Source organism: Phasianus colchicus, chromosome 23 (assembly GCF_987193195.1).
Source record: "Phasianus colchicus chromosome 23, bPhaCol1.hap1.1, whole genome shotgun sequence".
Lineage (NCBI taxonomy): Eukaryota > Metazoa > Chordata > Aves > Galliformes > Phasianidae > Phasianus > Phasianus colchicus.
Window position 1 is genome coordinate 1,881,346 of NC_143458.1, and position 24,249 is coordinate 1,905,594.

The window sequence follows — 24,249 nt, forward strand, 5'->3', positions numbered from 1 at the left end:
GGAGACGATGAATGTGCAGATGCCCACGCGCAGCCCTGTGTGCACACTGAAGTAACACGTCCATCCCTCGTGATGGCATCTCCATGGTCTCATCTCATGCCACGGTTGAGGCAGTGGGGAAGCACTTGAGGATGGCTCTCCCCAGATGTGGCCTTGATGGACGGCACGCAGGCAGAGAGGTTGTGTGCCTGCACTGTGGAGCTGGCAGCCAGAGCGCACCAAAGGGACCCCATGGGGCTGGAACATCTGTGGGCTGTGCTGGAGACCCTGCAGGACTTTGGGGACCCCATCTCTGCCACCACCATGCTGAAGGGTTTGGCTGCCCAGCTAGGGCTTGCCCTGTGCCCCACTGCAGCCCAGGGCGGCCAGGAAGCGTCATTTCTCCGGAACAAATCATGCCGTCGCTGCCATCTGTTCCTCGCGCACTGGCCTGGGCTCCCTGGAGAAATTACGACACCAGCCGGCTTACACTGGCATTAAGAAACACCAAGCAGAGCCGAGCTGCTGCTGGGGAGTGAACCCACAGCACCTCGAGGAGGTGTGCTGCTGGAGAGCTGGGTGGAGCTAAGGGGCAGTGGGGCAATGGGGCAGTGCAGCTCTCTGCCCAGTGATGGGTGCAGGGCTTAATCCTGCTGGCCTTGGGGATACCTTGGGTATGGTAGTGATGGTGGTGCTCTGAGTACCAGGGCAGTGGAGATGCTGGGTGGTAGTGATGCCCTGAGTATCATGCTGGTGGGGATGCCTGGATGCAGGCAGATGGCCCAAGGATGAATTTTCCCAGCTGACAGCTCAGTTGTTTCACGTGTGCTAATGCTGTTCTCCAAGTGTCTGTGTGCCCAGGATGAGGGGGCTGTGTTGGTGAGGCTCTAACAGAGCCATGCCTTCTCCTGCCTCCCCCCCTGCAGGCCCCCAGTGAGTATGAGACCAGCCCAGACCAGCTCTTCTACCGCATCGCACACCTGAACCGTGGGCAGCAGTACATGCTGTGGGTGGCTGCCGTCACCTCTGCGGGCCGTGGCAACATCAGTGAGAAAGTCACCATCGAGCCTGCTGGGAAAGGTATGGGGAGGTATGGGGGGTGTGTGGGGGCCTCTGTGGGACAAACATGCTGGTCCCATGCAGAGGGTTGGCCACATGCAAAGCCAGAGCCATTGTGCTCAGTGCATCTCAGTGTGGCCACTCTGACAGTGCTCTGGGCTCAGCAATGGGTACCAGCAGTGAGGCTGACCTCCTCCTTGCTCCCCAGCTCCAGCCAAGATCATCTCCTTTGGAGGCACTGTCACCACCCCCTGGATGAAGGACGTGAGGCTGCCCTGCAACTCGGTCGGGGAGCCGGTCCCCGCCATCAAATGGACCAAGGACAGGTACTGTGTACTCTAACATGGGACAGGAACTGCTGCTGGCTGCAATCCTATGGGGCTGACACATTCTGTTCCCTCCTGGCAGTGAGGACTCTGCCATCCCAGTGACAGTGGATGGGCACCGCCTGATCCAGGCCAATGGCACGCTGGTGCTGCGCTCGGTGAAGGCAGAGGACTCTGGCTACTACACCTGCACTGCCACTAACACCTGGGGCTTCGACACCATCATCATCAACCTGCTGGTGCAAGGTGACGACGTGCTGCTGGAACACGGTGTGTGCTGTGGGGTCGGGGTGTGCATGGTGCTCACAAACATTTGTGCTCCTCCACAGTACCCCCAGACCAGCCTCGCCTGACTGTGTCCAAGACCTCGGCATCCTCCATCACGCTGGCATGGATTCCTGGGGACAACGGGGGCAGCTCCATCCGAGGTACGTCCCCAGAGCCACCCCACGTGCTCCAAAATAAGGTTAACGCTTGCAGGAGGGATGATGCTCTTCGTGAGTGCCTTTTTCAGCAGGATGCAGGGAGTGAGGCAGCTAACAAAGGGCACGCCGTTAATTACGCAGGTGCTGGTGGCTCCAGTTCTGGAGCTCTGCTGGTTCATCCCCGGTGTCTGCGGGCTGCAGGAGGGCTGCGGGACCACCCCTGCCTCCCAGAGCCTCATTTCTGCTCTGATTCATCTGATGAATTATACGTGGAAACAGCTGCGCACGGAAGGGGGAGCGGGGAGAGGGGAAGGAGACCTCGCTTACAATTAATTAAAAGCATGAAAGTAATTACAAGCAAATCTCCCCAGCCAGCAGCCTTTCACTCCAGTGGACTCTGTTGATAAATTTGGTTATAATTGGATTAGAAATATTAAAAACATGCTGCATGTACTAAATAAATGAATGCTGGGTGGCAGGCAGCGGGGTGCTGGGTGGGCACAGAGATGGGGATGGGGCAGCTCAGGTGCCCCGTGCTCCCATCATGGGGTGATGGAGGCAGTGGTGCAGGGAGCAGAGCTCTGTTTGGCTCCTGATGCATACGCAGCAGCAGAACAGCCACTATCTTTGCTTGAGAATTGGCAAAGGGAAATATGAAAATAGCCAAATTTGGCGATGTGATGGGGAAGTAAGTGAGGATTTTGCATCACCAAAAAGGTCAAAACAGTCAAAGTGGTGGTTCCCACAGCAACGGGGCCGTTGTGCACACACTGCAGGGCAGCCGCGCTCCGTCCCTATGGCCAGGAGGTGCCAGGCATGGGCAGAGCAGCAGTGGGTGCGGGCAGCCCCATGGTGATGGGCTCCATGGACAGCCCCATGCCGGTTTGGGGCACACGCTCAGCATTGGGTGAGCAGCTCTGTGCTGTGCCGGGCATCGCAGCACCGTGTTCCGACTGCTGTGCCCCTCCATGGGGAAACCCAGAGTGCCCTTCTCTGACATCTGGCTGCTGGCAGCGTAACAGGTTTGCTCATCCAGGACACAGTGCGCTTCCTAATACTCTTAATCATGGGAAAGGAGGCGGCGTTCAATGACAGAAGCAACTTCCGAGCGGCTTCCCAAGGGAGCTAGTTAATTCTGGCTTTCCCTTTATAGCCTCACACCAATCAATCACGTTCCGCGCTCCCCGTGCTCCTGTGCACAACCACAGTAATTGGTAGTGGAGGCGGGCGCAGAGCACGGAGCTGCTCAGCACGGGCTGAGGGCTGCCTGCAGCCGGGCTGTGCTGCGATGGGGATGGCACTCCCGGGGGGCTCTGTGCTGGCCATGCCCGCAGACCCCCTCCTCCTTCAACCCTCAGGCTTCGTGCTGCAGTACTCGGTGGACAACAGCGAGGAGTGGAAGGATGTCTTCATCAGCTCTTCCGAGCGCTCCTTCAAGCTGGAGAGCCTCAAGTGCGGCACCTGGTACAAGGTGAAGCTGGCGGCCAAGAACAGCGTGGGGGCCGGGCGCATCAGTGAGATCATCGAGGCCAAGACCCACGGCAGAGGTGAGCAGGGCAGGAGGGCTGGATTGACTGCTGCTGGGCTGGTGACAAACAAACGCGGCACTGCTGCAGTCAGCGCCACTGCAGCTGATTTATTTCTGTTCCGGAACCTCTGCCATCGTATGCCATTGTGCACAGCTCAAGGAGATGCAGGTGCTTTGGCTCGGGGGCTCCCTGTGTGCATGCATCTCTGGGTTCGCCTGCTGCACCCTTACTTCTCACAAAGCTCCTTGGTTTAAAAACTCAGGGATGGGGCACACTGGAATGGGGACACCCCGTCCTCAGCTCCGTGCTGTGACGCTGATGGCTCCCATCCCACAGAGCCCTCCTTCAGCAAGGACCAGCACCTCTTCACCCACATCAACTCCACGCATGCCAGGCTCAACCTGCAGGGCTGGAGCAGCGGGGGCTGCCCCATCACCGCCATCGTCCTGGAGTACCGCCCCAAGGGCAACTGGGGCTGGCAGAGCCTGCGCACCAACAGCTCCGGAGAGGTCTTCCTGACCGAGCTGCGTGAGGCCACCTGGTATGAGCTGCGCATGAAGGCCTGCAACAGCGCGGGCTGCGGCAATGAGAGCACACAGTTCGCCACGTTGGACTACGATGGCAGTGAGTGATGGCAGGGGAGTGGGGGGCTGTGCTGTCCCATGGAGGGCTGAAGTGCTGAGCACACGCCTTGTCTGCAGGCACCATCCCACCCATCAAGTCTGCGCAAGGGGAAGGGGACGATGTAAAGAAGCTGTTCACCATCGCCTGCCCCATCATCCTGGCCACGCTGGGAGTGGCCCTACTCTTCATCATCCGCAAGAAGAGGAAGGAGAAGCGGCTGAAGCGGCTGCGAGGTGAGAGGGGCTGGGTACCGTGTGTGGGGTGGAGTCCCTTACCTCTGCATGATGTACCACGGTGATGCCTGAAGGCTCAAAAAGCTCTCATCCTCTTTTCCCCTCTTTTAACATACAGATGCCAAGAGCTTGGCAGAGATGCTGATAAGGTGGGTCCCGGGGTGAGCTCCTGGCACAGGGACTGGGGGGCCGGGGGGTGCTGAGCCCATGGCTGGTGCATGGGGAGTCCCAACCTGTGCCAGGCTCGAGCCGCGGGGGCTCTCCCCAGTAATGGCCGGGTGTGCGTCCCCTCTTACCTCACAGCAAGAATAACCGCAGCTTTGACACGCCGGTGAAGGGGCCCCCGCAGGGCCCCCGCCTGCACATCGACATCCCCCGCGTGCAGCTCCTCATCGAGGACAAGGAGGGCATCAAGCAGCTGGGTAAGCACAGTGTTGGCACCGCAGGGGTGGGCACAGTGTCCCTGGGTAGACCCCTTCCTCCTGGGGCATAGGGGTGCTCTGGTTGAGGGGGTTTCCTATCCCACCCCATCCCCACCCCAGGGATGCTCTGGTGCACAGAGGGGCAGGAGATGCCAGGGGATGTGGTGAGTGAGCTGGGCACAGACTAGCAGGCCTTGCTATGGAAAGAGCTCTGAGCTGCAGCTGCTCCCCACAGGAGACGACAAAGCCACGATCCCGGTGACAGACACTGAGTTCAGCCAAGCCGTGAATCCCCAGAGCTTCTGCACAGGCGTCTCATTGCATCACCCTGCTCTGATCCAGAACACAGGGCCGCTCATCGATATGTCGGACATTCGCCCCGGCACCAGTGAGTGCTGGACTGGGTGTGCTGTGGGCAAGCGGGCCATGGGGCATCTCCTCTAGTGGGTAAAGAGGTGGTTGGCTCTGGGGCTGAGCCCACATGATGTTGTCATCACTGTGCCATAGACCCTGTGTCAAGGAAGAGTGTGAAGTCTGCTCACAGCACCCGCAACCGCTACTCAAGCCAATGGACCCTCACCAAGTGCCAGGCGTCCACCCCGGCGCGCACCCTGACCTCGGACTGGCGGACGGTGGGCTCCCAGCATGGCATCACCGTCACTGAGAGCGACAGCTACAGCGCCAGCCTCTCGCAGGACACCGGTATGTGATGGGGACAGTGCTCATGGGCTCAACCCAAGAGGATGAGTATTGGGTGGCGGAAGGATTGGGGGACAGCCTGGCTGCTTGGGGTCCTTGGTGGCTCCTGAGCCCCACTGCTGGGGACACACAGGCAGTCCCGCAAGGGGAAGGTGGGGATGGCATGCCCAGTCGTGGGATAGGGATGGGTGAAGACCTGATGCCCTCTCCCTCTACAGACAAGGGCCGGAACAGCATGGTGTCAACCGAGAGCGCCTCGTCCACCTACGAGGAGCTGGCGCGCGCCTACGAGCACGCCAAGCTGGAGGAGCAGCTGCAGCACGCCAAGTTCGAGATCACCGAGTGCTTCATCTCCGACAGCTCCTCGGATCAGATGACCACGGGCACCACAGACAATGCCGACAGCATGACCTCCATGAGCACCCCCTCAGAGCCCGGCATCTGCCGCTTCACCGCATCCCCACCCAAGCCCCAAGACAGCGAGCGCGGCAAGAGCGTGGCCGTGCCCATCCCACACCGTGCCAGCAAGAGTAAGTTGAGTCAAATAAGGTGTAGAGGCAGGGCAAGGTGCTTCCTGCAAAGCGATGGCAGAGGAGAAGCCTTTTCATGCTCCCTTTGCCCCTCTGCCCATTTTCGGTATCGTGCTTTTTGCATGCTTGTTTGCATTAAAACACAAATGGTACACATATCATAATACACACGTGTCAGAAGCTGTTGGGCTGTGTCAGAACCTAATAGATGTTGATATGATCTGTCAGAGGCTGATGCATGCCAGGAGGTTGTAAGAGATTCTGACACAATGTTTAGAGATTGAGACAGAATCTAACGTGATGTCAGGATTTCCCAGAACCTGCAGTATTTTAATCAATCCTGGAAAACTATTAAAAACTATTCCAATAGATTCAAGAGCCTGACAATAAAATAGATGCTGACCGATTCTATTAGATTTCAAGAGATTCTGACAGATTGTAGTAGGCTTTAAGCGACTTGTCAGGTTGTGAAAAAATGCATTAGAGTCTGACAGAATCTGAAAGAACCTCATGAAATCTAATAGCCCAACAGAGTGCATTGCTGTTCCAGAGTCTTCCAAATATCAGTACGTTTTAAAAGGAATTTTTCATATCCTATCATGGATTATCAGAATCTGGCAGAACCTATGAGATTGGGTCAGGTTCTAATAGATCCAATGAACAGAGGCCAGCTGTTCCAGCTGTTGCCAGATGTTTCCAGTTGTTGCACACCTGTTCCAGATGTTGCCAGCTGCGTTACACCACTCTTGCACATCTCTTTCCAGATGTGCACGAGGAACAGCTGGCCACATCTGTTCTAGATGTGCTCTTGCCCCATTCCAGATGTGGCCAGATGTTTCACCCTGCTCCTAACTGAGCGCCTTTGCAGATGCTTCCAGATGTTGCCACATGTTTTGCACCTGTTCCCCATGGCGCAGCTCTTGCAGATGTGCATCTGTTCCCATGGGGGAGTCTGCTGCTACAGATGTGGCCAGCTTTTTCCAGCTGTTGTACACCTGATCTCAATGGGGCCCTCTCTTGCAGATGTTGCACATCTGTAGACAGATGTTCCAATAATCACAGATGTAGGAAAAGAGGGAGCCATGGTGCTTGGAAATCACAGACACTCAGACCATGAGGGATGCTGGTATCCTGCTCCTTCTCCATTGCTTTGCATGATGCCAAAAATGAAGGAGAAGGGAAAATGGTTTCAGATGAAAAGGGGAGATTGAGGCTGGAGATGAGGAAGAAGGTTTGGCATTGAGGGCGGTGAGGCACTGGCACAGGTTGCCCAGAGAGGCGGTGGTGCCCCGTCCCTGCAGACAGCCAAGGTCAGGCTGGAGGGGCTGTGAGCACTGCTGGAGCTGTGGGTGTCCCTGTGCACTGCAGGGAGGCACCAGGCGGCCTCTGAGGTCCCTTCCCTCTCAAACCATTCTCTGAAATGCAACAGGCACAGCACACAACACGTACCGTAGATATAAAGCAGAAATCCATCACAGCAGTGTGGTAGCACAGTGCAATCCAGGCAGTGGCACTCAGCTCCATCACCGGGGCGCGATGCTCCCCATCCTCACACCCCCCCTTTCCCCTCTCTCAGGCGATTACTGCAACCTCCCGCTCTACGTCAAGTCAGACGCCTTCTTCCGCAAGCCAGACTCCCACGAGCCGTGCCCTGTGGTGCCTCCCCGTGAAGCCTCCATCCGCAGCCTGGCCCGTGGTTACCATCCCCCTGCCCGGCACCTGACGCTGGACCCCGCCGCCAAACCCCCAGGCCTTCCTCCTCCCTCCTCCTCCTCCTCCTCCTCCACCACCTTACCTCAAAGGACTCTACCCATGCCCACCGCGGCCAGCACCGCGCCAGCGCCCGCCCCAGCGCCCGCCGCCCCTGCCGAGCCCCCCGCCAACACCACCACCGCCACCACCACGCACTCCAAGGTGGGGGGCTCGCGGGACTCGCTGCTGGAGATGAGCACATCGGGTGCAGGCAGGGCGCAGAAGCAGGGGGCCGGAGCCTACTCCAAGTCCTACACGCTGGTGTAGGCACCGTGAACTCAGCCCCCGCCCGCCCCTATTTCTATTTAAGTCACGGACCTGTACATAAGGAACTCTTTTGTATAAATGAAACTATTTTCTTCTTCTCCAGATGGAAAACAAACAAACGAACAAAAACAGGGCACAAAGAATTTGATGTTACAGATTAAAAGAAAAAGAAAATATAATATATATGTAAACATATATATATTTCACATCATTTTGAGAGGGGCACAAGGAAAGACTCGGCGACTTCTTTTCTTTTGTTTTGTTTTCCCCCCCTGATCTCGTCGGTGGTTTTGACAAAGGAACGTCTCCAAGACATTGCATGCTATTTTACTGTTCTGAAAACAACAGGAGTTGCTTCAATTTGCAAATGCTTATGTGTTAATACCTTTTTCTATGAAAAAAAAACCAGCGCTGTGTGCAATAAAGGTTATGTTTATAGCTGGGTGTTCTGCGGTGGCTGAGCGTGGGCCAGGATGGGGAGGGCAGCAGCGGGCACAGTTGATGCCAATGCTGTTGGCATTGGGCTCTCATTCACCCCTTATTACCTCTGCTTGCTGCTGCTGCTCAGCACATCCCCCTTTGCCATCTGCTTGTTGGAGTCCTACAACGCTTTAAACCCAGTGAAGCTGGAAGCTGCCTTGGCAGCAGCGGGTTTTATGGAGGGGAGACCCAGAAAATGAGCTGCAATGACAATTTCCTCTATTTTCATCAGCTTTGGTGACTGGCAGAGCCGCCCTGTGCCAAGGAGCACTGGGGGCGGACAGGAATGCCCCTCCTTAAAGCACAAATCCCAAGAGCTGTTGTGAATGGCATTTACTTCTACACCGCTTTTCTCCTTCAGTTTTAACAGGTGGCTGGAGACAATATGCCAAGTTTTCCAACTTGCATGCAAGGAAGACATGGATTTCATGGCAACTTAATGCTGAAGGTCACGTTATGCAGCTCCTGAAATAGTGTATGTGGCTTGCTATAAGGTAAGGAGACAAGAAGGGACAATGTGACAGAGCCAGTGAGGCTGGTAGACACGCAGTGACTAGGGACAGCTGCTCCCATGGATGCACAACACAGAGGCTGCAGCTCTGCCCTCATCAGCCCACCCCCACATCAGGTCTGCCTTGCAGCTTTCGTAAAATGAAACCATTCCTGTCCCCTCTGACTCTCCCCAAAATCAGTGGAAAGCAAGGAAAAGCAAATCAGCCTTTTTCTACATGTTTCTAAGAGTGCAAAAACTGTTCAAGTGTATTTTAGACATCAAACCCTGTGCAGAGTTTGCATGGAGCCAAGAGCCCATCCCAGAGCTGTGTCACAGCAAGGCAACCATGCAGCAGCTCTGAGACGTCAATCCCAGACTTGAAATAGAAGAGGCAAGAAAAGGCAAGTGTGTTCTCAGCTGTGAGAGTAAGTGGATTAGCAAGATAAAAAGAACAACAGATTACAAAGTCTTTATTATAATCGGCTAGCACAGATTTCCTTCTACATCTTAGCAAGAATTCTCCACCTCACCTTCCCCAGCAGTTTCAGACTGTAGCTTTGCATTCATTAACAGAGGCCAAATTCCTGGTGCTTGGCAAGCATGCCACTCCAGCACTCCCTCCACTCCCTGTGACCCCTCTCCACTTTGCCACAGCTGCAGACCCTCCCCAGGATGTCCCAGAGCTCACTGCCTTGCACAGCAACGAGGCAGGGGGTGAAGGACACAACATCAGCAGCTCTGTACAGAAATTCTGGCATCAGACCCAGCAAAAAGGCGGCTGAGAACACGTTCCAGTGGTCAGAGCATCACTGCTCACAGTCAGCATCTCCTCTACCTCCTGGCCCTTCCATTTGTGCTATAGCTCCTGGATCTCTTCACCTGCTTCTCAAACACTTCCTGGTTTCCCAGTCCGGCACCTCCTACCTCTGCTTTCATTTTCTCCTCTTTCTCAACAACTCTGCAACATCCTAAAGCCAGCACTCAAAAATGGATGCTGTAAATCAGGAGTACCTCAGGTCCTGTCCCTGCCAGATGTGGAACAGGTGTTGTGGTCTGCAAAACTCTGGAACAAAAGAGAGGGCAAAACAACAGGCTGACAACTAAGCCAAAGCCTGAGGTGGTAGGGGGCTGCCTGGGAAAGGAGCAGCCCCAACACAATCTCATCCCCAGCCCCACTCTGAAGCCAGGACCCCCAATACTCCCCAAGAAAAGAAGAAACCAGGTCACAGCACGCAGCACACCTCCTGCTCCCTCAGTGCCTGAAGCACACAGCCTGGGGGACATCCCTGTTCAGGTCCAAGAGGAAGGGAAGGAGAGGTGACTGCCCTGCCTCAGCTCCAGCCCAAAACAGAGGCACGGAGGAGGGCTGAAGCTGATGAGAAAGAGCCCCATCTGGATGCTTAACTGCTGCAAATTGCTCTTAGCTGTTTGTGCCCTGTTCCCCCCATCTCAGTCTTGCAGCTCCCAGCACTGTGCTTCCACCAAGGCTGGCAAATGCCAGCTCTGCCACATGGATGTCAGGCTCCCACCAGGAGCCCTGTGGTCGCACCTCGGTCTTCAAGGCAACGCTGTCCGGGGAAGGAGCCACCAAGAAAAAGATCTCAGCGACCAGCAGACAATCTACACACACCAAGAGCTAGGTAACAGGGTCACCACGGCCACAAATCTCGCTGGGGAACATAACACACAAAAGGAGGGACGGTGCAGGGCACGACGGCCAAGGCAGCTACTTCTTCCCCTGCTTCTGCTGCTGGTATCTCCTGAAGTGGGTCTGGATGGTGAGAGCTGCCTTCTCAGAGGGATCACTGAAGAATTTGCCCTCACTGCTGGCATCGGGGGTCACGTTGCCTATGGTGAGAACCAAAGAGCTCCGTGAGCACAGGGACATCAGGAAGCTGTGAGCCCACCAGCACACACAGGGACAGAAGAGCAGAGAAGCAGGAGGCAGAGAAAAGCCCAGCCTTCCCGGCAGCTCTAAGCCCTCTATTTACACAGCTTTACTCCCCAAAGACCTCAGCTTCCCCACGTTTAATCACCACGTATGATACTCACTTACTTTCACACACACAAATAAGATTAGAAAAAAAAGCCCGGCGCTGTACAGCAATAAAGCTCTCATGCTGATAAATGGGAGCCCTCCCCACTCCACGCTTAATGTGGCATTAGGGAAGTATTGTGAAATTCAACAGGAACTGAATCAAAGCCACTCAGCAGTGCTCTTTTAACCGACTGTGTCACTGCTAAGCACCCCCCGAGCAGCGATCAGGAATCCTGATGCCAGATGCTGCTGTATAAACTCACCAATGTCACCTGAACCCATTTTTATTCACATCCTAAAAGAAATTGCGAAGTAAAAAGATACATAAAAAAGTCCACGTTGGGAATCGGCTCCCTCCTGCCCTGCTTAACAAGATACATCGTCAGCTGTAAATCCTGCCCGCTGCAAAAATCAAATGCCAGAGGCTGGGGAGCCGCTGGGGGCACTTAGAGCTGTGAGTTTCTAGAACCCAACCCCCAGCTGTGTGGGCTGCTGACAGCTCTGTGAGAAATACACCGGGTGGAGGAGCTCGGCGAGGCTCAGCAGTGACAGAGCCCATCAATAACAGCCCACTGCTGAACCAAAACGAGTGCCACCGCCAGCCCAGGGAGCCTTAGGGACCCTTCATCTGATCACAGCAATGAAAACCCCAACGCAGCGGCCAGGTGAGACAGAGCTGTTTAACTGAGGGGTGTGCAGGGTGAGCTGCAGCACCCACCCCAGCATCGCTGTACCTGCCTTCATCCGATTATTGGACGGGGTTGCACTGAGAATAGAAGCAGACAAATCCTATTTGCTGAGTGCTGGAAGTCTTAGAAGAGCAGGGAGGAGGGAAAGTGGGGGATAGCCTGAGCCACGTGTTCCAGTGGGGCAGGCTGCATGGGAAGGGGGAGGCAGGGATCAAACACACACACGTGCTGCTGTCTGCGTGGACAGCACTGCCTCCCCCCAGCTCCACACTCACCTTTATCTCCAGAAATTGAGTAGATGCTGTTGTGACGTGAGCTCCTGCCTCTCTAGAAAGGCACAGAACAGAAATGCAGTCAGTGGGAGCAGTCCTTCCCAGCCAGCGGGGATGCACTGAATGGGACAGGGCTCCACTGAGCTGTCTGCTATCCATTCCCTTTGGGAAACTTGAAAATACTTACTGTTCCCTTAAAGAACCCTACAGAGCAGTGATTAATTAATTCGCATTTGTGAGAAGTCCTCCGAGGAGAAGCAAAAAGAAGAGCTCTGTATCAAAAATCTGATCTGTGAGACTTGCTAGGAACACCTTAGGATGAACACTGGCACAGCCTAACCTCACTAGGGGTGCATTTCAAACCAGCATGGAACCAGACTGGCTGGGTTGGTTTCCTCAGCTCCAAACCCTATCACAGTGCTAGAGCCCCTGGGATGTCAGGTCTGCTAGGGAACATCTTCATCCCTGCAAGATAACAGCTTGAGTTTGGCTGAAAACACCATCCTACATTTTTCAGCATGCCCTGCCTCCCAGAATTACCCCATTCTCTGTCTTTCAAGGGAAAGAACAAATCTCTCCCCCTTGCCCAAACCTTCTGTTCCAAGCAGACTGTTTGGTTAACAGATGTTTGCTGCTCTTTATTTGAGCTCTGCACCAATCCCTGCCCTCGCTGCAGCCCTGTGCATGCCAGGCACCCTACTTTCCATACATACCGATCAAGGGCCTCCCAATGCCAGCACAGACCAGTGAGGCAGCCTGGCAGCACACTCTGGGTACAACAGGTGCCCAGAGAAAGGCCTAGGGCTGCACAAGGGCCAGCAAACAAGCCCTCTCCTCCCTAGCAGTTGCCTTCTCTGACTAAATACAGCACTCACATCACTGTCCCGGCTGGTGCGGCGGCTCTGTGTCACACACTGGATCTGCCAGGGCAGGGGCTGGTACACAAGGTATGGCAGGGGCTCTTCTTGGAACAGGCTGGTCCCGATCTGGATGGAGAGAGGATTTGCAGCAGGTGAGAGAATGGGGGAGAAGTGGATGAGCAACAGGAAGAGCTGCTCCTGCATGCACATCACCACTGATCACACCCTTGCTAACAGTGGTGATGCTCAGCTTGTCATCCTGGCACCACGTTGATGGGCAGTTCTCACTGGGTGCTCTCACAGGTCCTGGTCCCACAGTGCACAGCCAGTGAGACTCACAGCCCACGAGAATGCTTGCTGCCTTTTCCTCCTCCCACCTGACATCATGCTTGCCATCAGAGATGACTACAGGGTCACAAGCAGCAGGTCAGGAAGGAAAGATACAAAGGAAGCAGATTGTGCTGCTGAGTTCTTAAATGACAAGAACTAAAGCTAAGCAAGTCGTGAAAGCAAACACAGATGTCATGGATAAAGCTGATGCCATGTGGCACTGTGTTAAGTTCAGGTGACCCTCCTGCTCAGGGGGCTTTAGGATGTGTCCCCCCAGACAAGCATGGAACCCTCATCCTCTTCCCCCAGCTCCAAGGTATTGCTGTAGGGTCAGGTGCCCCCAGCAGCAAACGGGGTGGTTTTCCTGCCTCCCCAGCCCAAAGAGCTCCAAGATTCACTCCCCATTTGCAGCACCAGTGCACCAGACTGGAAAGCCTAGGTACCCGCACTTTGCAGTTCTTTGCAAAGCAGCTGATAAATCTACTTTGCTACAGCCACAGAAATTCAAACGTGCTCAAACTAGCTTAGAGTTGACAAGATAACAACACCCACAGTTCTAGAAATAAGACAGAAAGCATTAAATCCTACCTGCTGCCAGCTCCAACTCACCTGTCCAAATGCTCTCACCACAAAAAACAGTGCTGTCATCAGGGTCCCCAGCATGGCTACAGTCTCCAAGGGTCTCCCACTGTCCTGGGGAGCCAAAGCTCTGGTAGTGATGCACTGTGGTCTCTGAGCAGCAGTGACTGAGGCGTCCCCTCCTCCAGCAGGCCGACTCCAAGCTCCTTAATGAGCTTACAGCTTGTGTTCATTCTGGCACCGTAATCATGCACTGTCCTCTTGCTCTTCTAATCGTTGAATTTCTCCAACACATGCAGTACCAGCATTCCAGGAAAAGCAAATCCTCTTCTTCCTTATATACCTATGCAGACCTATGCACACTCACACACCCCAGACCCATGGCTTTGCTTTGGACTGCTTCTCAGCAGGATGACAGCACTGCCTCCCAAACACAAAAGGCATGCAGAGTTCAGACGTGAATTTGGGTTTCTCAGTGCCATCCTGTGCTCTGTGCCCAGCAGCTGCTTCAGAAGAGCTGTAAGGAACCAAGAGACTTGATTGCTTCAGTTATTACCTGGGCTCAACAGCATGCTAGGTCTGTGGCTCAGCACTGGGTTCAGCCCTTACAGTGCTCCACCAAAACAACCTTTGCATTTGCTATGGCCGAGCAGCACAACATGTAATTCAAAGTCTGGGGGTGGTTTGTGTTTTGTTCTTAAGGACGTGCATCTAGCTATCACCCACCATTTCTACACGGCCAGCAGATTATTCCTGCACCTCATCTGTCCTTCAGCTTCAGCAGCTCCCCTCGCCACCCAGCACGTACAGCAGCAACTGCCTGCCTTCCTTCCAGCCCCCTGCATGCAGAGCACAGCTGTGCACAGCAGCAGCGCAGCCCCTCCGTGTGTCTGCGTGCCTCGCGCATCCCAAGACCACATTTGTCTTTGTATCTTGCTGCTGCCATACCAGGAGCTCAAATCATATTACAGTTGCCAGAGCCCTCCCATCCCCATCCATCTGAACCTGGGATTTCCAGCTGCGCTCAAGTCAGAGGTGGAAAAACAAGGACAGGTGCTGAACTCCCTCTCCCCATCACTTCTGTCATTGCCTCCGTTACACTTCTGCAGTCCCCCAGCACTGGAGCCTTCACTCCAGTGTTAGAGATAAGACAAGCTGAGTTTTTAACCAGATCACCTTGAAATAAAAAGTCCCAAAGGAGCAAACGTGCAGAGGGATTGTGGAGTCCCACGGCTGCTGGCAGGTGGTGGGAAGGGGAAAGGACCAAACCATGGGCAGAGGACAGCACAGATCCAACCCTCCTTGGTGGTACGTTACCCAGCGACACAGCAGCACAGGACTTCAAACAGCAGCTGCAAGTTAACCACTTTTAACCCAATTTATGTGATCCAAGAGCAGCCCCAGAGCCAGGCCCTGTTCCCCAGCAGGGTGACACATCCCAGGATACAAGGGCAGGGACAAAGCAGCCAGGAGAGCACCCAGACCCCTCCTGCACCTCCCGCAGGGCTGGCCTTGCTCTGCAGGCACACAGCCCGGCTCACAGCCTTGACACGAAGCTCAGAAGGGAGACAACCATTGTAATGAGTCTGGATGACAGTTTTATGAAAAGGGCAGGATACAAGCTCATGAAAAGCTGTCCTGCTGGCTGAGAGCCCCGTGAAGAATTGCTTTTGTAGTTTTGTTTTTCAGCTTTCTATCTGCTCCTGCGTTTGCTACCGTGGCCAGATACTTAATAGAATAATGGTAATAAAGCTACAGCGAGCTGAAGTGGTCTTAAAAATTGCCAGAGATGACCTTGACAAGACAAAACATGAAGCAGCCTGGAGAAAAGCGAGGGGAAGATGTGAAAGGTAAGTACGAGCTGGCTATCCGAGGCTACAACTGGATGGCTCAGCAAGGAAAAATAAAGCCGCAAACGTCACCTCATACAAAACAGACTCGTGTTGATTTAATTTGCTTACAAAACCAGATACAGCCATCACAAGTTTCAACAGGAAGAAGAAACATGTTTCAAAATGTATTATTGCTAAGAAAGCAGGCGCTTCCCCCACACTACCAATATATGCTTTTCAGAATGCAGACTGAGCTCAGCTGCACGGCTTTGGGTACAGCATCCACCATGCTGACAGCCTCCCCCCACCTTCAGGGAGCCAGAAGTCCAAAATATAACCAGAGATTCTGCCACGTGTTCCACCAATAGCTGGGAAACCAAAAGCAAAATCCCTACAGACAGGGATTGGCATAATCTGACAGCAGACAGGAAATCTGCATTTCCATCCATCCCTTCCTATGGAAAAGGGATTGCCCCACACAGCTGCCATTCCCTGTGGTCACATGAGGTCTCCCAGCTCAGCCCAGCTGGGAGTGTGATGCTACCCACTGCAGAAGATCCCACGACAAAGGCTGGCTGAGGAATTTAGAAAATATTAAGGAGTTCAGCCCCAAAAGAATAAAAATAAATGCAAATACGGACATTCTTCCTGAGAGTTTTAAAATGTTCATCAAAAATATATTTCTATTTGCATGTAAACATTCCCCTGCCACCCTGCCAGCACAAATCGCTGCAACGTTGTGCCAGTGCACAACTGCCAGGAAGCAGAGCAGGAGGGGGAGCTGTGCTTTACTCTGCTGCACATCATTAGCCACACTGAGAAGCACAAACAGCACTGAAGGGTGAAGAGCAGCAACTTCGCCATCCTCCCCGCATCGGCTGTCTCCAGAGAAAGCGACTTTGAAGCTGATTTCTCACAGATGGGATCCCTTGAAACGCAGACTTCTCATCAGACAAAATAGCAAATGGTACAGCATTTTTTTAAAGCATTAAATATTTAAAGTCAGCTCGGAGGAATGACTGATAAAACAACCAAATACCACTTTCCCCACTTAGCAGTATGAAAGCACGGCCTGACTTCTCCCAGCCCTCTGGCTCCAGCAGCCCCCTCCTACCTCTGCATGCCAGCAGGACGTTGCTGTGCTCTGAATGCAGCCCATCCAAAGCACCACAACCACAGCCACCTGCTGAGGTGTGAGCTCACATTGGAGCACAACGTGTGTCAACCCCTCAGCCCTGCTCCCAGCCTTGTTTCAAGGTCTTGGGAGAGCTGCTCCAAGCATCAAGGCCAGCCCCCAGCACTCAGGTCTGCCACGCAGCCCTGCTGTGCAGGAAGAGCCCCAGCTGCTGAGCTCCAGATCCCACTCCCCAGGGCAGGGAAGGATGCAGATGGGGCTTTGTCTCCTCGCAGTCACACTAGGCTGAGTTCCCCAGCACTGCCTGCACCAGCAGACACTGCTCTGTGCTCTCCTGCCATCCCTGCTCCGTGTTGCCATCAGCACATTTGTAATACATGAGCTGAGCTCCCATAGCACAGTTAAGTTGCACAGTTCTGGCCAGCCTGGCAGAAAGAGGAGGACGCAGGGAACTCTTTCCTACAATATCTGCCATGAAAACCACCCTTGGTTTTGTTCCTATTGTTTCCACACCAGAAGAGAGGAACATTTCCCAGAGTCAAAATCTGCTGTTTCCCAATTCTATAGCCACTGTACTGCCCGTTCTCCCCTGCTCATGCACTCGCCACAGAAGCCAGATGACTTGGTTCATCTGTAATTAAGCATTTGTTGGGCATCAGTGTGGGCTCATTTCCTGATACATTTCCTCTAGCAAAGTCTCAGCTAGATTCATGTCCTCCCCCTTGACCAGTTACTCAAAGTTCTCCATGATTCACAGCTATGTCTCACAGTTTCTAGAATACTAATGAGAGAACTGTTGATTTATTGAAGCCCTGATATTTCACCACTGGATTAAACAGTCTATAAAGTATATTTGGACACATTACAGGATTAGAAGAATCCACCTGGGAAGTTCACTTCCTCCTCCCTCCACTGTCTTGTAAAGAGACTTTATTTCAAGGGCACAGCACAAAGACAGAGATGGCTGGGTATCACCAAAACCCACCGCATCATTAGGGAGACTGCACAGCCCCCAGCTATCATCTCTCCAGGTCCTGTGCCCAGAGTCGAGGGCTGAAAACATCCAGTCCCACCTTTCAGTAACGGTACACTTTAATTTGTCTGTTTTCATCCAGCCCTAGCTGAAGTAGGCTGGAGCTGCTGGCAGGGGGCTTCTCTGTACCTGGGAAAAGAGGTCTGACAGCTGGGTTAAGGAAAAGCATGGCTTACACAAGAGATTAGCAGGCATGAGCACAGCCAGGAGACAGGGCAGGTACTGAGGGGCAGGAACCAGCCTCACGCACACGTGCTGCCTTCAGCCCTCTGCATCCAAGTCAAATGGAATTAAAGGGGGATTATGGAATTCAAAGGAGCACTGTGCTCAGGACAGCATGCGCTATCAGAGGGCCTGAGGGATTTGCTGCTAATATCAGTGTACACTGCAAAGGAGATACTTACAGCCCCAGCATAATGCTGTTACAACACAAACCTGGAAACATTCCCATTAGGTTTCACTCACTTATACATCTCCAAATTGAGCCAGACAGGGCAGCTCCACTAGGGAGCCCTGCACAGCCATGTGGCCACCTCAGCTTGCAAGTCACAACTGCCACACACAGCTTTGGCTGCACTCATGGCTCCCTCACACCTGGCTGCCTGTATCAACTGCACCAACCGCATGCCTACAACAGCAGGCAAAATTCTCACATTACTGTCTCAAACTGTTGTGTTTCACAACGCAACTGGGAAAAGGGAAGGAGAACCTCTCAGGTAAGTACAGCTTAAAGATGAAAAAACCAGGTCACTCGTGCTCCAACTACTAAACAACATTCTTTTGCAGAACTGGACACTAAAATAGAGGCTAAGGCTTCAAAATTGCTGTTCAATCCTTTAGTGGCTCCTGATTCATTCACCTCCTGCTGTTTCCTCCTACCTGCTGCAGGAAGCTGGACTACAATTAGAGACCAGACCCAGGCAAAGGATACACCCTTGAATCACTCTTGAAGTCTTCTAGCCATTTCTTGTTGGTCTCAATCATTCCTTGAATACTCATCTTGTCTGACTCACGGCTCTGGAACACGCGCATCTGCTCACTGTTGAGAGAGAAAAAAGACAGGAGAAGTGGGAAACAGGCTTAGACAGAAACAAACTTAGAGATGAGAAAAAGCATAGCTAAAGAAAGAGCCAAGGTTAGCAAGCAACCTCTTCTGAGCTCTTAATGTTCTCCCCAACCACATCACGAAGGAGAGCTGTAGCAGCAACAGCCCCCATCCCACCAGGCTGCTGTCCTTCCTTCAGCCTGTGTAGCATCAGAAAGGCTCAGGTGACAGGCAGCCTGCAGTGTCACCCCTCCAGTGTCACCTGCCACAGCAGAGCCAGCCAGAGTTCTGCCTGGAGACAGCTGGCACCCTTGGATTCTGCTCCTGAGATCAGTGTTAGCTGCACAACTCTGGCTTCTGAAATAAAGCTGCTGTCTCAAGGCATGTGGCAGTGAGTAACCAACAATATCTAATTTATCTTCTTAATATCTAATTTGCTTCACTGAACAAGTAGGTAAGAAAATCAGCTAATCTAAAAATTATTCCAGGCAAATAAAGGCAATACAATGAAAAAAAGAACACTTGAAAAGACACTTACCCTGCAGGTACATATCCCAGCTTGTTGTCTGAAGGACCAGAACTTCCACTGGATGATGGGAACCCACCTGGGAAACAGACATTAAATACAGGTCCCCGCACCAAAAAAATCAGCACGCTTTATAATCTGAATGCATTTGCTTTCCTGTTACGGACACGCTGTCCCTACAAGTGGAACAACCTGCCAAGATCTCAGTGTTGTTATAAAGGAAACTGAGATGCTGAACCCTATCTCTAACCAACAGGAGGCTTCTGGGAGATCTGGATTCCTTTTTGCTCATTTCTTTAATAACTTTTCTCCCATGTATGTCAGAGGCCAAACTTTTCTAGAGGCAGGATAACATGGTTGGACATATATTGTACTGCCTGGAATGAGGCTCTCGATCTTATTAACACTACTCTTAACAGCAGTACAGGTTGGCATGATGAGCTGATAAAGAACACACAGGACTGAAATCAGAAGTCGTAAGCAAACAATGAGATGGTGTAAGGACAGGAAACCTACCTGGAAAGTACTTGTGCCACTTCTCTGCCAGAAAACGGTCCACTGACTGCTCAGCCACGAAGGAGCGGCTGGAGCTCAGCCCAGTGCCCCAGGCCCACTGGTCGGGCACAGACATCCCAGCAGAGGACCTCGAGGAGGCACCTGCCTGCAATCCTGCCAAGGTGGAATACGTAGAAAGAGGAATGCTGTCACAGGGAACCTGCAGGGGCACCTGTGTTGAAGTGAAGAGTGGGGGCTGGAGGGTGTTCAGAGAACTCAGAACGCCAAGGACCCCATTCAGTTCATTGGTGATGTGCTGCACAGAGTTTGTCAAGTACTGGATCTTGTCCTGCTGTAGGGCAATCTGTACCTCTGTTCTCAGGTCAGCTAGTAGAGAAGGGAAAAAAGGGATCATCAGGTAGGTGAGGGAGACACTGTCTCCTTATCAGGAGACTCACTCTGTGCTGTGTCACAGTGAGCTGAGTTTGATCAGTCTCTGCTCAGTGAGACAGAGCACTAGAGACAAAGATTCATTTGAAAGAAACAGAAGGCAAATAGAAAAGCACAAGCAGCAGACATAGGAAACTGCACCAACTTCTCACAGAGATGTGAGGAGAAAGCCTGGACACTGACAGAGCATGACAGCTCTGTAGCAGCAGAGAAGGAACAGCTGAAGCCATGTTTTGCACTCCACAGTAAAAATGAGGGCAGATTTAAGAGGCAAGTTCATGCACAGATTCCATCCCTCTCATACACTGCTACAGGCAGGAAATAAGTTTTTCAAGCAAAATGTTATATACAGAGCAGTCTCAGTCATAAGTAGCAAAGCTGCCTTAGACTCAAATGAAAACAGGAACAGCTTTAGATACAACTGAGAGGCAAAAGAGAAAGCCAGACCGTGCCAAAAGCATTGAGCACAGAGTATCAAACCAGTCAGAAACTTACACTTTGGCAGATGTATGTTTGCACTGGATATACTATTTGTGTCCTCAGAGCTGCTGAGATCAAAAGTCACCATCTTCTTGCACGCAACACTCTTCAGTGTATCTTCATCTGAAAGCTGATTAAGGGAAACACTGCAAACAAAACCTGCTTTCTGTCTCTGCAACAGCAAAGCCATTGGACTACTGCTTACAGCTTACAGCTCATCTACACAGGCAGGACTGCATGGTCAGGCACAGAACAGGTGAAAAGAGTCTTGAGACTCCAGCAGCAACATCTGAATAGTAAAGAGAGTGTGTGGTCTCTGAAAAAGGCACATGCATTCACTGGAGGCCAAATTTAACAGCTGCATGAACCATCCCTTCCAGGCAGAAGTCAAAATGTTCTGTGCATCAAATATGCCTTATAGTTCTTGCATGGCTGGGTCATCTCTTTGCACCAACAGAAAGTGCTTGACCACCAGAAGTCTTTTGCATTTACATTTACACTGCTGCTCTAAGGCCGCATGCTCACAAGCAGAGCTGGACAAGTTCCAAGGTCTGTCCTGAAAAGGAAAGTAAAGTGGATTCTACCTCACATGAGGTGACCTGCCCTCGTTCTCCCTAGGCAAAAATCATGCAGATTTTTCAGGTTGCTTTGTAGGTCATATGCTTAATGCTGAGTCCAGATGTCATCAGCAAAGGGAAATATTTGCCATCTCGCCCAAGTTACAGACAGTTAATAAGATGTCTAACAACTCTAATTAGAGTTCAGTTTATATTGTAATCTGCATATCAGTGTTAACATAGATTTGCTTCTGATCTAAGAAGCTTTGAGGGCTCATTTAGCAGATTTTCTTCCAACCAACTCAAGCCCTGATGCCAGTAGCCTTGACTGGCAAGCTGCAATCATGGGACAAACTCTCCATCTCAAACCTCAGACCTGGTGAATCATGTGCACCACAGTCATTCTCTCCAGCTCTTTGTCTCGCCTACTCTCTCCCACTCTTCTCACAGACCCATCACTCTGCTCTCAAAGCACAACTCAGTCAAAAGCTCTGCAGAGACTCCTGCCTATGGGAGGAGGCCAACAGCTCTGCAAACTGGGAGTGCAGCTGGGCAGGTCCAAGCAGGATGCTTGTGCTTACCTCCTCCAACAGGGAGGACTCCAGCTGGCTTAGCTTCTCTTCCTTCTTCTTCAGCAGCACCTGTCCTTTCCGCATAGCCGACTTCATCTTGTCCAGCTGCTTGGCTTCCTGCAGTGGATCAAATAGCAGTGCTGAGGAGGAAAATTACCCAAGAACAACAGGAAATTATCTACTTTAGTGGTCATGGTGATTTTCACCATCTCACTTCTACTTGGCACAAGAAATCATGCTGCTGGATTAAAACCGCTCCCAAGTCCTACAGAGCAACAAAAAGGAATGTGCAGAAGGGAAAGAACAAGGCAACATCACTCCAAGGAAAAAGGGGTGTCACTTCCTAATCCTGCATCCAACAGAGTTGACAGCTTTGCAGCAAAAATCTGCAAACAGGAGTGCTCTGTCAACGAAGGAAATTAAGAGCTTTTCCCTGTCTTTGGTTGATGTATCAGCAGAACTGGTAAGTACTCAAGGATCAGTTTTCAAGCAAGAGCAAAGTTGCTACAGAGCTACAACTGTGAACTCGTCCCTGCTGATGGGATGGATGCCTGCCAGTGCTCAGTGACTCACCTCTTCCAGGTTCTTGCGCATTCCCTCCAGGAGCTGGGAGTTGTCAGGATCTTGCACCACCTCCTGTGCTTTCTGCACATCTTGGTGCCACTGCTGCTTTGCAGCTTTCAGTGCTGTGTGTCTTTTCCTCATGGAGTGGGTCTGACGCACCAGGAATTCTTTGGCTTTTCTGATGGAGATTCCTTCAGCAGAGATGTAGCTCCTGACTCTATAAGAAACAGGTACAATTCTGGCTTTCTGTGCCAGCCATTCCATCCAGCAAGCCTCATGCAGATCCCTCCCACAAAATAAATTGTATATGCAATGCATATACATATAAAACTCAAGCAAAAACATTCGCTTCTAAAACCCAAGGAAAAAAAACAAAACAAGAAAACCACATTTTCTGAAGTAGCTGGTATACAGATACTCACTGATCAAATTGGAAGTTGCTGTCTTCATGGCTTTGAGAAGGTGGGGAAGCAGGCTCTCTGGATGAATGCTGAAGAGTGGAAACACTTCAAAAACTAATAGATATGCACAAGAAAATTGAACCCTAGGACCCCATTAGAATCAAATTAGGGGCAAAAATGGATGTCTGGATGACGTCACTGTATTATTGCTTTGATCCAAGACTAGTGCTGGGGATATTTTTTTATGTGATATTTTAAGAAATAAGAGACGTTTCCATCCCTGACTCAAGTCCTGCTTTTGACTTCAAGGGCACTCAGGCATCCCACACTCCTTTTCCCCTAATAATAGGCAGAAAGCAAGAAGGAGTACAAAACATTGATGTCTTCCGGCAAAGAAGAATGCATCAATGCGTCTGAAACAAGCTTAGGCAGAAAGAGCCAAGGCTGGAATTTTCACAAAGTTACCGCCTCAGATCTCACAAGGCAAATGCCTTTGCAGACAGCTCTACTCACAGCATGAATAGTTTCTCTCAGGTCTTCAACATGGAGCTCAGCTTTCCTTCTGGGAGACTCCGCACTTTCTTCTGCCTCCAATTCTTTCAAAGTCTCCTGCTTGCTCCTGACAGCTGCCTCAAGCTCACTGCCACATGAAAAGGCAACAATGGCAGCAATTCATTAGACTGCAGGTCCTCCTAGCCCAGTAAACTACCAGCAAGTGTCCAAAGCAACCTCCAGATTCCAGAAAGGAAAGGGCCAGACATAAAAGACAAGTGGGAACACAGAAACATGCTGACGACAAGGATTCACAACAGCTTACAGCTGCTGTCTCATACAGTTTCCCACATACAGGAATAAATACAAATAAGAGACTTCATATAGCAGTTTGCAGATACAGACTTCTATATCCAGGGCTGGGGTACATCAGACACTAGCAAAGCAGTTTGACAGCTACCATTAAGACAACCTACTGCCACTGCTCTTAGACACAACTGAACTGCTCATACAACACCTCCAGACAACACCAGTCTCCACGTAGATTTTGAGCACTACAGGAAATCTCTCACAAATAGACACACACCTGATACGTTTCTGCAGCCTCTGGCTTCGAGTCTGCAACAAGTCCACCTGGGCCTCCAGCTCAGCTTTCTGATCCTGGAGCTCCTCAAGAGTCTTACGCAGTTGCCAGATGGACTCAAGAAGGTTGGTGTGCTCCTTCCTATTCTCCTCTAGACGGAGTTGAGAAGCTAAAGCAGCTTCCTAGTAACAAACAAACAAAAAAATCTCTCAGGCTTCCCTGACAATGGAGTGAATGCACACTGCATGCAAGACACTTGCTATCTGCACAGTTCATGGGAGCTCCCAGAGCTACAAACACACATCATACGTCAATCCTAGGGGAACAAGACTCCCTGCTCTCTTTGGGAAATACCTCTGAGCTAACCAAACTCCCAGCAGGAAGACTCTCCAGGTCAAGCCAAAGGGGCAGGAAGGAATCTGCAAACTCAAAATTTAGAAAACAACACAGCTTTCATTTTTTAAGCCATGGTTCTAGTGCGTTCCCCTTACCCTCCCT

The 24,249-nt window shown here is 51.9% G+C and overlaps 2 protein-coding genes across 7 annotated transcripts in view; one reads left to right on the forward strand and one right to left on the reverse strand.

Annotated features, from left to right (window-relative positions):
• The window catches only part of DSCAML1 (DS cell adhesion molecule like 1), a 79,273-nt gene extending 71,273 nt beyond the window's left edge, over positions 1-8,000 (forward strand). The window contains exons 21-33 of one of the 2 annotated variants that reach the window (XM_090123707.1): positions 906-1,059; positions 1,247-1,364; positions 1,447-1,610; positions 1,694-1,792; positions 3,148-3,336; positions 3,655-3,942; positions 4,020-4,175; positions 4,294-4,324; positions 4,479-4,597; positions 4,833-4,985; positions 5,105-5,299; positions 5,515-5,826; positions 7,403-8,000. In XM_090123707.1, the coding sequence (XP_089979833.1) occupies positions 906-1,059; positions 1,247-1,364; positions 1,447-1,610; positions 1,694-1,792; positions 3,148-3,336; positions 3,655-3,942; positions 4,020-4,175; positions 4,294-4,324; positions 4,479-4,597; positions 4,833-4,985; positions 5,105-5,299; positions 5,515-5,826; positions 7,403-7,845 (2,421 nt within the window). In that variant the 3' untranslated portion in view covers positions 7,846-8,000. The remainder of the gene's footprint in view (positions 1-905; positions 1,060-1,246; positions 1,365-1,446; positions 1,611-1,693; positions 1,793-3,147; positions 3,337-3,654; positions 3,943-4,019; positions 4,176-4,293; positions 4,325-4,478; positions 4,598-4,832; positions 4,986-5,104; positions 5,300-5,514; positions 5,827-7,402) is intronic. The other variant, XM_090123706.1, reaches the window with a different exon arrangement.
• A 76-nt stretch (positions 8,001-8,076) lies between these two features.
• The window catches only part of CEP164 (centrosomal protein 164), a 44,963-nt gene continuing 28,790 nt past the window's right edge, over positions 8,077-24,249 (reverse strand). For 3 of the 5 annotated variants that reach the window (XM_090123710.1, XM_090123709.1, XM_090123708.1), the window contains 12 exons: positions 23,755-23,933; positions 23,190-23,316; positions 22,698-22,765; positions 22,285-22,492; positions 21,721-21,828; positions 20,598-20,712; positions 19,674-20,039; positions 19,170-19,236; positions 18,518-18,625; positions 12,693-17,729; positions 11,821-11,872; positions 8,077-10,666 (listed from right to left, as the gene is read on the reverse strand). In XM_090123710.1, the coding sequence (XP_089979836.1) occupies positions 17,630-17,729; positions 18,518-18,625; positions 19,170-19,236; positions 19,674-20,039; positions 20,598-20,712; positions 21,721-21,828; positions 22,285-22,492; positions 22,698-22,765; positions 23,190-23,316; positions 23,755-23,933 (1,446 nt within the window). In that variant the 3' untranslated portion in view covers positions 8,077-10,666; positions 11,821-11,872; positions 12,693-17,629. The remainder of the gene's footprint in view (positions 10,667-11,820; positions 11,873-12,692; positions 17,730-18,517; positions 18,626-19,169; positions 19,237-19,673; positions 20,040-20,597; positions 20,713-21,720; positions 21,829-22,284; positions 22,493-22,697; positions 22,766-23,189; positions 23,317-23,754; positions 23,934-24,249) is intronic. The other 2 variants (XM_090123711.1, XM_031599904.2) reach the window with 1 other exon arrangement.